The sequence below is a fragment of the Etheostoma cragini genome, chromosome 5 (genome assembly GCF_013103735.1).
Source record: "Etheostoma cragini isolate CJK2018 chromosome 5, CSU_Ecrag_1.0, whole genome shotgun sequence".
Taxonomy (NCBI): domain Eukaryota; kingdom Metazoa; phylum Chordata; class Actinopteri; order Perciformes; family Percidae; genus Etheostoma; species Etheostoma cragini.
Window position 1 is genome coordinate 20,584,866 of NC_048411.1, and position 13,033 is coordinate 20,597,898.

Genomic DNA, 13,033 nt, shown 5'->3' on the forward strand with positions numbered 1-13,033 from the left:
CCCCCCCCCCCCCCCCCCCCCCCATGATTACGTTGTTTTTCCGTCCGGCAGCATTCACATGGTCAGGATGCGTGTTCTTCTTTTCTGTTATATTGGTGTTTGGCATAACAACTTGTTTCATTACTGCCACCAATTGTTGGGTGTAGCCTAGAGCATTAGGTGTGTGAAAACATGGAGGCCACAATAACAAAGGACACCCAAAAGTTCTTCAATTACGCATTACCTTCCTCACTACAGTTTGTACAAGAGCTCAAAACATTGGCCTACTTGACTTGAATTAGTTTGCTTGTTACTGGCAATAGCACACAACTTTTATAATCAATTTAAGTTAGTCTGTTGAAACCAATGGACGACTACAACCTAAATTGATAGCACATTGTGGACACTGACAAAATATATTACATGCGCCACGTGAATTTTCTATATTTAGAAAAAAGTTTCTAACCATTCAACACATTTGAACGATCGTCGTCCGCGTTTCTGTACGTCTGTTATCAATAACGCGTCGCCAACTGGGAAACTCTGTTAGCAAAACCTAGCCTCAGTTTTCCACCTCTGATTCCCACGTGAAGTGACATGAATGATGACGTTTTCACTGGGAAAAATGTTTTTCCGATGCCCATGAATGCATGGTGTTTCACCACAGTGGGGATGTCACAGTGTAATACGTTTTGTCTCAATTTACAGTCAAAACTATAATGTCACTTTACGTGTGAATCAAAGTGTCACTAGTCTGTGTGCTGGCAAAGGGTGTTCAACAAAGGGGTACTCATAACTGTTGGGCACCTGTGTGTGTTTGGGTTTGGGTTTGGGTGTGTGTGTGTGTGTGTGTGTGTGTGTGTGTGTGTGGTTGTGTGTGTGTATGTACGCAATGTCTTTAACCTAGCTCATAAAGCAATTAAAAAGGATCAGTCATTAACAGGAAATGTCCAGCAGTGGGTAACAGGAAAAGGAGTTTCTATGCGAGTGTGTGAGTGAGTGTGTTACTCTCCACTCTAGCTATGTGTGACCCATACCATATATGTCCTCTCTCAACCTTATTTATACAGCGTGTAATATACAATGTCTTGTTGATGTGAGCATTTGTATGTTATGTGTGCGTTGGAGCGTGAGTGTCTAATTGTTGACCTCAGTGTCAATGTGCGCTGACGCCATGGTGACTAAGTGGTCGGTTTAGGGTCATTGATGACATCACGATACTGATGACCAGGACATTTCCTCTATACTCCAGGAAACTAATCACGCTGCAATTTGACTAAATCACTAATCACTCTTACTTACACATGCTTACAATATTACAATGATTGAGCAGGATACTCACAAATGTCACTTAACAAAATCAAAACGGAGCCCTCCCTTATTCCACAGCAGTTATCCAAGAGGTTTAGATACTGTGGAGAGCACAAACACAGACACGTTACAATTAATAATGTTAATCTGTCTTCATTAACCCTCCTGTTGTCCTCGGGTCAAATTTGCCCCGTTTTTGAAAGTTTCTACATCAGAAATTTGGGATTCTTTCATCCAAATATTACATGGTTCCATATAACGCTGAAGGATCAGTTCACTGCTTTATTGAATTTTTGGTATTTTATTGTTTCTCCAAAAACTGACAAAAAACTAAAAAAGATAACGTTTCATATAAATTAGGTTTCTTGACGATGAATTTGAAAAATAAAATAGTGTAAAACTAGTGGTGATATATCGGTGTTAGTGATGTGTACAGTATACCTATGGTAGTGTTACAAAAATGAAGAAAATGTTGACAAAAAGCTTTAAAAAGTGATAAAAAATATCTCAAACGCGTCAAAAAGGTTTTGATCTGAGAGGACAACACAAGGGTTAATAATGTCCTACAACTTCCTGCTCCTCTATAAAACAGCTATTTTCCATCAATTAAGTGCATTGTTTAGAAGATATCAGACATACTTATGAGGTCATAAACAAAACCATATTCAAGCAGAAAACAAACCACAGTATCAACTTTCTCTAAAACATTAATAGTATGTTTTGTTGGAAGGCCTTTTTGCAGTGTTTATCAAATTTTTAAGAGCACTTCTGGCAACTAAAAGATGTTTGTAAATTGGCAAATCAGTACTTTTGTTGTAAATCCTTTGGTTTGTTTTACTTTAAACAATTCATTTTAAATCGTTCTGCTGCTGGAAACCCATGGCAAGCCCATTAAAAGAGTTGACTGTTTAGTTTTTGGCCATCTGGGATGCTTTGCAGGACATATTGACTGTGGTCTGCAATGGTTGGCATTTTCCTCTTCTTCTGGCTGCCTGGTGCCAACATTGTCTATCGCTTTAGGCTGCACACTCAAGATGAAAACCCACACCAGATTTCACATGGTCACATTCATGTGTGAGTATATTAAACTCAGTAAAATGGAAAAGGTGCTCAGAGAGTTACGATAAGCGGTTTAAAGTTGAATCATACATGTACAGATTTGGTTTTTTTATTATTTTATTATTATTAATGATGATTCAGCACTTTCACTTAACGGGCTCTAATCCACAGTCCTTAACAACATATATACAGACATGCATTCATAAACAGATTTTTACCTTTCTCAGATCTCCTCCCTGACAGTACTCCATTGCCAGCAGTGGCAGATCATTGGTGGTCATTGTTTTCTGCATTCCCTCAGGAACCTCTCTGGCTGCGACGACGTTAACATGATCCAACCTATGTAAGGAAAAATGAGCAGAACAGAAAGCACGATATATTCTATCATATTTTTTTCATTACATACATTTCCTTTTTTCTTTTATCAATTGTAAATATGTTGTTTATGTTGATGTGAGAGACAGACAGGAAAGGCATGGGAGAGTAAGGGAAAGACAGGCAGCATCAGGCCCTGTTCTGGACTCAAACTCAGCTATACCCGCTGAGCTATAGACATATCCACAATAATCCACTTCCAAAAGTATTAGACATTCGAGATTTGTAAAAGTAGTAGTCACAGTTAAGTTTGTCAGAGTTGTATAAGAGACCCTGGCTTCACATGTCAACAATTTTTTTTTTCCCTTTGTCTAATTTAAGTAGGTTTTAGCGGCCTGGAGTTTTAAAATTATCCAGTAAAAAAGAAAAAAAAATCTGAGAAAAGTCTAAAAACATATGAAAGATTTGCAGCAAAAACTTATTTTCTGCCTACCTATTCTGTTGATCTACTGTACGTTCTTAGATTTGTCTTGCAACCTCTTGGGGGGTCCCAGCCCCCAGGCTGGGAACAACCGTTTTAGGCCAATTTTTAAGAAGCAACACTTTTTTTATACCTGTATCACATTAAACCGAGTTAATCTTTTTTTTTGCATCCTATCTCTATCTCTGTGTCCACCAGATTTATCTAAAATGGCACACTTTCACAATTACGTGCACACCTTTATTGGTTAAGTTTTCCCCCTATTCCCCCTGCTCTTTGCCTTGCTCTGGTACTTTCTCTGTTTCTCATTCTTCCCTGTTTCATAACTCATTGAAACAGTGTGTTTCTGATTGTCACAGGGCAAGGCCCCACTAAGGAGAAATATAAAGATAACAAACTCAAACTGATACCAGATGCACCTGCAAAATGACTGTAACCAAAACATTGTGCATCCGATCAGTGTTTTGGACAGCTATGACAGCAGGAGATATAGAATAGTCATTACTAGAATAATAAGCTGTTGTTAAGTTATTATCAGTCATTTACATGTTTTTTTCTCCCCGCAACAATAAAGCATTCGGTCAAATTAGAAGTATAGTGATATTGTGTTACTACAGTATAGAACTCTCTCTTTCAGGGGAGACAAGCGCTACAAATATGATCCGATGTGAAAAAAATTCTCTTCTCCTTCTGTCTCTCTTCAGTTTACATAAAACTGTTTTTGCAGATAGAAAAAGAGTTAGGAAGAAATAGTAAACCTGCAGAAGATTGTAGGATGAATAAATATTTTTTCTTGGTTTTGATTATATTCAGCTGGAAAGTAACTGGAAAGTAACCCAATAAAAGCTCTATTAAGACATCTATGTACATCTGTGTTAAGTAACTGTAATAATATAATAGTAGGTTGCCATGTACGAGTCCCCTGCCCTGTGGTTACAAGTTGAGCGTGGGTGCACGGGAGGGTTGTGGTCGTGACCATGTCTGTCTGAACAACACACTTGTTAAACTGGGACTAGAACATAAATGGTTTTATAATCATGTTTGCACCAGCGAATGAAACAAACACACATCTCACAAACAAGCAACCATCCAACTCAAGTGACCCGACACCCAAACTGAAACTGTTAATACACAACGTAGACGTGTATGGAAATGAGACATACACACCAGAGCAGAGCAAAAATGAGGAGGCGGCACAATATCCTGTCAGAAATAACCACCAACAGACCAAAATAACCCAAAAGTCCATGTGTTGTTCTAATTATTCAATGTCTTGTGTGATCTTTACTATTTCAGGGTACAGATTTAGTTTTTGTATTTTGAGAAAACTTATGAAACAGATGGGTACGTAAAAGTTAAAGGACAAACTCATAAGCACCCTGCTTGTCATGGAATGTACCACGGTGACTTGTCTCCCATGCAAGTGCATGAAAGAATTGGGGGAAATCACCAATTTCTCTTGCTGAGTTAAATGTGTCAGATGTTCAGATGCATCACTGCAGCAGAAGACACCCCTAGATTTCTTGTAAACACAGAGACAAATGCACGCAAGGTGCTGTAGTCAAACTAAAAAATGTTGTGTAAAAAATGTGAATTTTGTAGCTTCTGTATTTTTACTGAATTATGAATAAAAATGTGACTCTGTGATCTTAGCATGACCTTAATGTTTCCTGTGTCCTCTTATTTACACTGTGATATACTGTATATTATAAAGGAAAACTGCCAAGAAACTGGTTGGCAACTGGGAAGAATAATGATAGGAGGAAGGAAGAATAATGAAGCTGTCATGTGTCTGTCATGTGTTCTGTACATAACTGGTGTTTGAAGGTCACAGAGGAAGGGTGGTGGGACCCAAAAGGCACTGTTTTTTTGTGGGCCCTTTAGATATGTAGATGCGTGCGAGAGTAAAACTGACCTTTTCATGATCTGGATCTCCAGACACCATCTTTCTTTGTTTCTCTCGCTCAGCTCCTGACGGCACTGCTTTATAGCGATCTGTTCCTCTGTGTCCTGAAAACACACACACACACACACACACACACACACACACACACACACACACACACACACACACACACACACACACACACACACACACACACACACACACACACACACACACACACACACACACACACACAAACACTTCAGAAATTAGGCATTTCATAAAAAAGGCAAATTCATTTTAATATCCATTCGCTAGTTAATAACTACAAAAGTCTTGGCCGTGAGTGTTTTAAAGAGTCCTTATTTGGGAATTTATGTTACAGTTTGGTGTTTAGATTTAAGGCTGCAAATGATGATTATTTTCATTATTAATCTACAGATTATTTTCTCGATTTAAATAAATATTAATCGTTGGGTCTATAAAACATCAGAAAATAGTGAAAATGTCCACACAACTTCCTCAAGCTCAAGGAGACAATCTTTTTTTTTTTTTGAATAACACAAGTACATCTTACTACCGGTTTTCCATGGCATCCTGGAGAGAAAGAGAGACACACCCTGCTTCCCATAACTCTGTATATGAACTAATAATAGCCCACAGTATTGTCAATAATATAGGAAATTTCCTGCAAAGGAAGTTCAGTCATCAAAGCAGTACCCTTCCAATTGCCTCTGAAACCCTGGTCGTCGTTACTCTGATGTTGAGGTTTAATGTGATTTAACTGTTAAACAATACATCTGCTATAAATACTCTTGAACATTCCTTCATTGATTACTGTAAATAGCAGTAAAATTAAATTGAATGACAATCTTAATTTAGTTAATTTTTAGATGCATTCTTGAAGACACTACATTTCACCCACAACACGCGTGATTTACACCAAATTATACAGTTATTATGAATGTAAACAAACTATAACAAGTGTGACACACATTGTCTCATTTGGCAAAGCGATCTAATGGTCGGAAATGCAGCCACCAAGAGAGCAGTCTACAAACGTTACCTGTTTATGTAATAAAAAAATAAAAAATAAATAAAAAAAAAATAAATAAAAACTTTGTATGTGTAACCGAAGAGAGAAAATATTTTAAAGGGATACTTTTCTCAAGTGCTTTCCTATGGTTTCTGACTCTCCATAACTTGTATATCTACATACATGATGATGCTGCATGGCGCAAAGTCAGCTCTAAGTGGGCCTGGAAAAGGAGTGTAAATAATACAACTCATGTACAGTTTGTAAGAGAGGAAGAGGAAGGTCCACTAAGCGGGCGTGTTTGTATTCCCATAGTGTCCTGATGAAACTCCACAATGCTCTCATCCTGTGACTAAGAGTGATATCATTACTATCCACACCATTTTTGTTGGACTAAGAACAAAAAGGACAGCTTCCTGGACTGGTGTCATACTATTTACAAAAAACGGTGCAGATGAAACCCCATTTAAACCCATTGGTTTTAATTTGTGAACAGACCTGTGAACAGTTATGTCATTCTGATTATGTATTAGGCCTGCACAATTCAGTGAAAAATATGAATCACGATGTTTTAGATTAGAATTGATATCCCGATTCTCTGACACTATTTTTTTCTCACAAAGTGTAATGTTTATTGCACACATGAACCATGACAACACAAATTGGCAGTACCAAACATAGATTTTTTTTTTTGGCAACACATTGCTCTTCACCACAAGAGAAAGGAAGGGAGAGCATTGCACTTTTATATTATTAATAATTTGTAATGGATTTATTGCATATATTAGTATTTGATCCGCGCTATGATGTCTGCTGGAAAATAGACACCAACTTCAGCTGTCTTCTATCCGGCTCCTTAAAATGCTCAAATGTAATAGTGTAAGAGTTAAAGGTTTGTGGAGCGTGTACCCTGTTTTGCCATCGAGTGACATTGCCAAAGCCTCCAGTGCCCAGCCGCTCCTTCAGCTCCCAGGACCCACAGCTCTGCTGCTGCTGCAGGGGGACACGATTCATGGCCTCCTCAGCTAGTCCTACAGCCAATACAACATATAACAAGAATGGACTTAAGTCTTACTCATGGCCCACCAGAGCAACAAACAAAAATATTGGATAAACAGAAAATGGAAAAACAACTTTGCTACTCTTAGATCATTACCACGCAAAATGGGAAGTTTTGGCCTGAGGCATTAAAGATAATGCCTCGTTGTTATCTAGGCTACATAAAAAGAGTTATTTGTCTGTGCAGTCAGTATTTTAGGACTCAGACTCAGTTGGTCAGCTTAACATTGTCAACCCTTTACCAGATTTCATCTCTAGACTGTACTGTAGTAAAAACATAAAAAATTGTATGATAATGTGCAACTGTGAAAGTTTCGCATTTGTTTATAATGTTAACTTAAGCATGCTATGTTAACATTACTCTCAAAGTACAGCTGAGGCCTTGGTCTTTCTACACTTACTCTAATACTAAACGATTAATCAAACAGAAATTGAATCACCAACAATTCTTTTTATCAAATATTAAGCAAAAATGCAAAACATTTGCTTAAAACTTCTGAAGTTTTAGATTTTTCTTCTGTTTCACATCATTATAAATTGAATATCTTTGGGGTTTGGACTGTTGAGTAGAAACCAAACAGCCATCACCAGGGACCTCTAGGAGACTGTGATTGCCATTTTTCATGATTTCCTCATTATTCATCACAATCATACAGTAGGTACAATGTAGTAAAATTCAATCTCTGCATTTAACCCATCCTAAGCATTGAGAGAATCCAGGGAGCAACTTGGGGTCAAGTGCCTTGCTCAAGGACACTTTGACCTGTGTCTGGAGGAGCCTGGGATTGAACCACCCATCTTGGGGTTGAGGGCCGACCTGCTCTTCCTCGGATCCACAGCCTAAACTAATAAAAAATCATTGATTGCCAAACAAATAGCAGAATAGTTAATAAGGAAAATAAGCAGCACCCAATACTAATTTAAATAAACTCTAATCGTGTATTAAACGCTGGCTTACTGTTGCTTTGTATTCCGGTGACAGTGATCAAATCTACATCACAGAATCTACGGAGGAGGTGGTAGACAGGTCTGGTTTTATAAAGCGCTTCCTGTGTATGGAGTTATACAGTTACAGTAGGTAGTCCAGGCTGTATTACAAGGCCCGTTTAATGCAGTGACTGAACAGGCATCCACCAGGGTGCTTCCGTTTTTGACTTTATGCTATACCTCTCTGTTCTTAATATTGTGCACTGAAAACACAAGAAAATCACGTTTCCTCTGTTTGTGTTTCCTGTCTGAAGTTATACACAAAATGCGTACAGACAAGCGCTTCAACTAAAGTATTGTTTCAACTAAATCCTACCTTAAACTTTGTAGGAACCTTTCACACTTGGTTTTCTTTCAACACTATGTCCAGTCTTTGACCGAGTTAAACGTTTAACAGTGTGATCATTTCGGCGACACAACACTTCTCAAATACTTTTTACTTCCTGATAGTCTTATTTCCTGAAACCTGGTGGGACCCGCCCATTGAACGGCTGAGTCCTCAGATCTCCAGCTCCGTGCCTTTCTTTCACTGTCTATGGTGCCTTCATGTCTGTTTTTTCAACCAGACATCACACATGACTTTGACCATGAATGGTGAATCTTTTACCATTTTACGCGTAAACGTTCACCTGGACATGTCAAATAGATATTTTGTGTTTAATGAGAAGGTTTTAAATATCAAGTAGCAGTTTAATTTACAGGGTCATTCACCATGTGTCAATGGATCCCGAAGGTATTATAATGATGATCTTAAAGCTCTGTGTTTACAAAATTGTAAAATTAGCAATTTATATTTATAAAAAGTTTTACATTTCCTTCATCACCCCACCTAGGTCCCAGGTCACTGAGGCAAATGTGATATTTAAAGTATACTTTTTGGGAAATAGTCTGTAAGTCCCAAAAATGTATGTAATTGTGTATGTTATTATGGAGCCTATGGCTTGCAACACTATGGTAATGGAGATTATCCACAACTTCTCGCTAATGGTTGGATCACCTTACCAAGCCAAGCAGAGTCACAAACAACAATGGTAACCACTATTTCATGTCTCCCTCTTGAATTACCTACCTACAAGCCATCTCTCTGATGAACAGCTGACTTCTGACCCACAGTGTCCGGTTCCATTCTGGTCAATAGCCCAGTAACACTGTCTCTACAGCACCTGTTTACTGGTTCCACTTATTATTCCATGTATTAGTGTTATTCATCATTCCCATTCTCAAATCTCACTTTATATATTTTTTAATTTTTCATCATTCTCATTTCCTATTTCAGAAACGTTCATGTGTTCATATTGTAATGTGTTAACATAGTACTATTTATCCCAGTATCCTTTGCACTATGCTCCACATTTAAATAATTTAATTGAACTCTTCATTGCACTCATGCCTCTGTGTTGTTTCTGTTTATAGTATGTATACATTGTGCATATATTAGTGTGTATATTTTGTTTTGGTTGTTTTGTATGTGTAAGCACAGTGTAACAACGCTCCAAAGAAATATTCCTTGTGTGTGTCCTAATACCTGGCAAATAAAGCTGATTTTGACTCTGATTACACCTCTCCTCTTAGTTGCAAAGCTTTTTTTTCCAACTTCCTTTTTTTTCTAGGTGGATCTTGTTTTTGTGGTACTTAATCATAATATTATCAAAATATATTACAGGTCCAGATACTGTGTCTCAAATGGTTTGCTAATACTCTTTTGTAACTTAACAACTTAACTGTCTTTTTCTTATTTAGATTTTCTTGATTTCTCAGATACATTTCCAGAAAGATTGAGACTTTCAGACCATCCAATATCTAAATTTCATTGAGGTTAAAACACCTTAAAACGGAACCGCAATAACCCATAGAACATACAGTACATGGCATAACACAAAGTGGGAATCATTAAGATTTCAGTCATAGAAATGACAGCAATAGGTAAAGTCCATTTTGTTTAGATGATTTTGGTTGATTTAGAGTTTCCATGAGTGAAAACATGGAGTTGTGCTGAGAGTTTAGCATTAGCGAGCTAGAAATACAACAAATCTTGTTCTGTTTCTGTGATCTGGAGTGTGGTGGTCGACATGAGCTTCAATTTTTCAGAAATGTGTGAATAATTCCCTTTTGTGTATGTGTCATGCCAGACATCCTGTTAGTTAGTGACTTAACACACATTTATTTTGAAAAGAAAATCATCCCGATTTTAGTTTAAAAACAAATATTCTTTTCAGTAGCTTTTTTTAAAGATCCCATGGCATGAAAATCTCACTTTATGAGTTTTTTAACACTTTTATGCGTTCTCCCAGCCTGCCTATGGTCCCCCAGTGGCTAGAAATGGCGATAGGGATAAACCGAGCCCTGGGCATCCTGCTCGGCCTTTGAGAAAACGAAAGGTCAGACGGGTCGATCTGGAATCTTGCTCCTTATGAGATCACAAGGGGGCAAGGTTATCTCCCCTCTCTCTGCTCTGACTGCCCAGAGTATTTGGCCCACCCATGAGAGACAGACATCATGGCTTTCAAACGAGCAAAGTGGCAGTTGGTCAAGGCCACAGCCCCAGCCTCCACCTTGCCCCCCCCCCCCTCTCCTCCTCATAAGCTACAGACTCAGAAATGGCACATACTAAGGAAAGTCCCTTATGGGACAGGCTCTAGTTGCTGTAACTCTGCTGAATTTTGGGAAAGAGACTTCATACATGGCATTAGGGGACCACTAAGGTCCATATAAAAGCATCCAAAGAGCACCATGCCATGACAACTTTTGCAGTGTCAATGTTGATCCAACGAATGTTGAATTTGGAGGGGATGCACTTCAGAATTCATTTCATCACCTGTCATTCTTGGATTAATTAGTCCAGGTGGAAACGGATAACTCACTATGACACAGCCAACAAACTCCCTCTGTATCTGTTTGCTAGAACATATGTGACGATCCTTTGACGTCATCTGTGGGTGTGTAGGCCTACTGTAAGACCCACTTAATCAGATTGTAAATATTTGTTAGAAAAAAAGGCTTTGCTGTTTATACAAACAAAATAAGGTCTGGTCTTTTTCCCAATAAGGACAGTGCACAACGAAGACATCTTTATGAAAGTGATCATCATCTGTTGATACGTTTTTGTGATTGTTGATCTGTGACTTGTTAGTGACGTTTTCCTGTGGCGGCGCTTTAAATAGCTGCGGCCCGGAGGCTCTCTCTAAACTGCATTTCGTTGCATTGTACCTGTAAATGTGTAATGACAATAAAGTTGAATCTAATCTAATCTAATCTAACTGCTAACCAAGCTAGCCATTACACTAGCTGTCTGAGGTCTTGTGTTAGCTAATATAAATTTTAAGTACCTAAGTCCCTCCCCTTCCCGATTGGAATGTATTGTGGAAAAACACGTATGGTAGTCAACAGTGAGAATTGTTTGAATAGTGCCTTGAATTACACATATGATGTTTATAAATATAAAAGATCATCTTGCAAGTCAATAAAGTCACAGTTTGGATTGGTTTGTTGTTTGATCGTTTGGTTTTCTGTGAAACCACTCAGTGAACTACAGGCCTACTTCTCTCGTCTTGCCCAATATACGTCACCAACACACCAACACCAGCGCCCGCCAACACAAACCTTTGACACTATTTTTCAAGAACAAGAAAAAAGTATTAAAAAAGGTGAAATCGCTACAAGTCTGGAAATGGGAAAAGAATAAAAGGAGCAATACCCCTTGCCTTTGTGAGTACATCTCTTTACAAAACACACAGGCATCGCAGCTTCAGGGAGAGATACATTTAAGATGTCACCCATGGGACTTTTGGGTGCGTAGTCTTTCTAATTACGCATTTCACAGTCTTACACAGCCACTTTATGACAAACTGCAACTTTCTGAACTTGCAAAATTAGCTTTTAAATAGACAAACATATGTTTAATTCAAGGTACAATTCTAATGGCATCAAACAATTATTTGCCTCTTCCCATTGAAGGTTAACCAGAAGGGGAGGGACTCATACTCTTTATACCTTATTTGTTTTCCTGCCGAGAGCTAAAGATACATCAGAAGATCAATACTACTTTCATATTTGTCTGTTAAACACATAAGCCTAACAGCCAGGGGCTATTTAGCTAAGCATGAAAAATACTTTAATGCAGTGAGTCTATATGTCACTTTGTGTATATTCTACTGTTCTCTCAGATAGAAAACTCTCTGAGTTGTTTTCTGCTCAAACTTCACAAAGACAGAATATTATATATTCATTACATTGCACTTAATACCTTGAGTCCATCAAATTATGAAAAAATTCATCCACACATTGTCTTAATGTCTTTACTGTCTTAGTAAACAAACATGTTTAAAACAGTGGTTTGTCTAATTTCTGAAAATAATTGAATAAAAGTACTTTTTAAATCATAAATCATTTAACAAAAGTACGCTGTAATTGCTTAATTGCATTTGATGAATTTCATATTCTGTGATAAATGAACAGAAAATAACTAAAACAGACAAGACTCCTGGCTGACTTTTTATTTTCAAATTTGTGTGTGTGTGTGTGTGTGTGTGTGTGTGTGTTTTTGTGTTTGTGTTTGTGTGTGATTTTCCTCTTCAAGAAGTGGGAGTGCACTCTAATCCAACACAGATGGAACTAACAGGACAGATGCAAAAATAACTAGCCTACCACCACCCATTACATCCTAGAGTACCATGTTCTCATATTTAATGTGGACTTAAAAGACAGTATAAACTTTGAACATGAATTATCCAGGGCACATAAAATCCCTTTTGGTACTAAGAAAAGATGAAGCTATTCTTGAGGCTAAGTGACTGATTTCCTGAGGAAGGGATGGGTTGAATGAAGAGGAGTGTGTTGTAACAAATGATTTCTGGTGCCAGGTGGTGAACCACACAAACACATAGCACCCATCACAGACTTCCAGTAATGAAAAATCAAAGTG

At 37.9% G+C, this 13,033-nt stretch overlaps 1 protein-coding gene across 1 annotated transcript in view; it reads right to left on the bottom strand.

Annotated features, from left to right (window-relative positions):
• Positions 1–8,608, bottom strand: part of ikbkb (inhibitor of nuclear factor kappa B kinase subunit beta) — a 17,992-nt gene extending 9,384 nt beyond the window's left edge. Inside the window, exons 1-5 of the mRNA XM_034872983.1 lie at positions 8,429–8,608; positions 6,976–7,097; positions 5,061–5,155; positions 2,568–2,688; positions 1,322–1,391 (exon numbers count right to left, since the gene is read on the bottom strand). Of these exons, the coding sequence (XP_034728874.1) occupies positions 1,322–1,391; positions 2,568–2,688; positions 5,061–5,155; positions 6,976–7,080 (391 nt within the window). The 5' untranslated portion in view covers positions 7,081–7,097; positions 8,429–8,608. The remainder of the gene's footprint in view (positions 1–1,321; positions 1,392–2,567; positions 2,689–5,060; positions 5,156–6,975; positions 7,098–8,428) is intronic.
• Between the last annotated feature and the right edge of the window lie 4,425 nt (positions 8,609–13,033).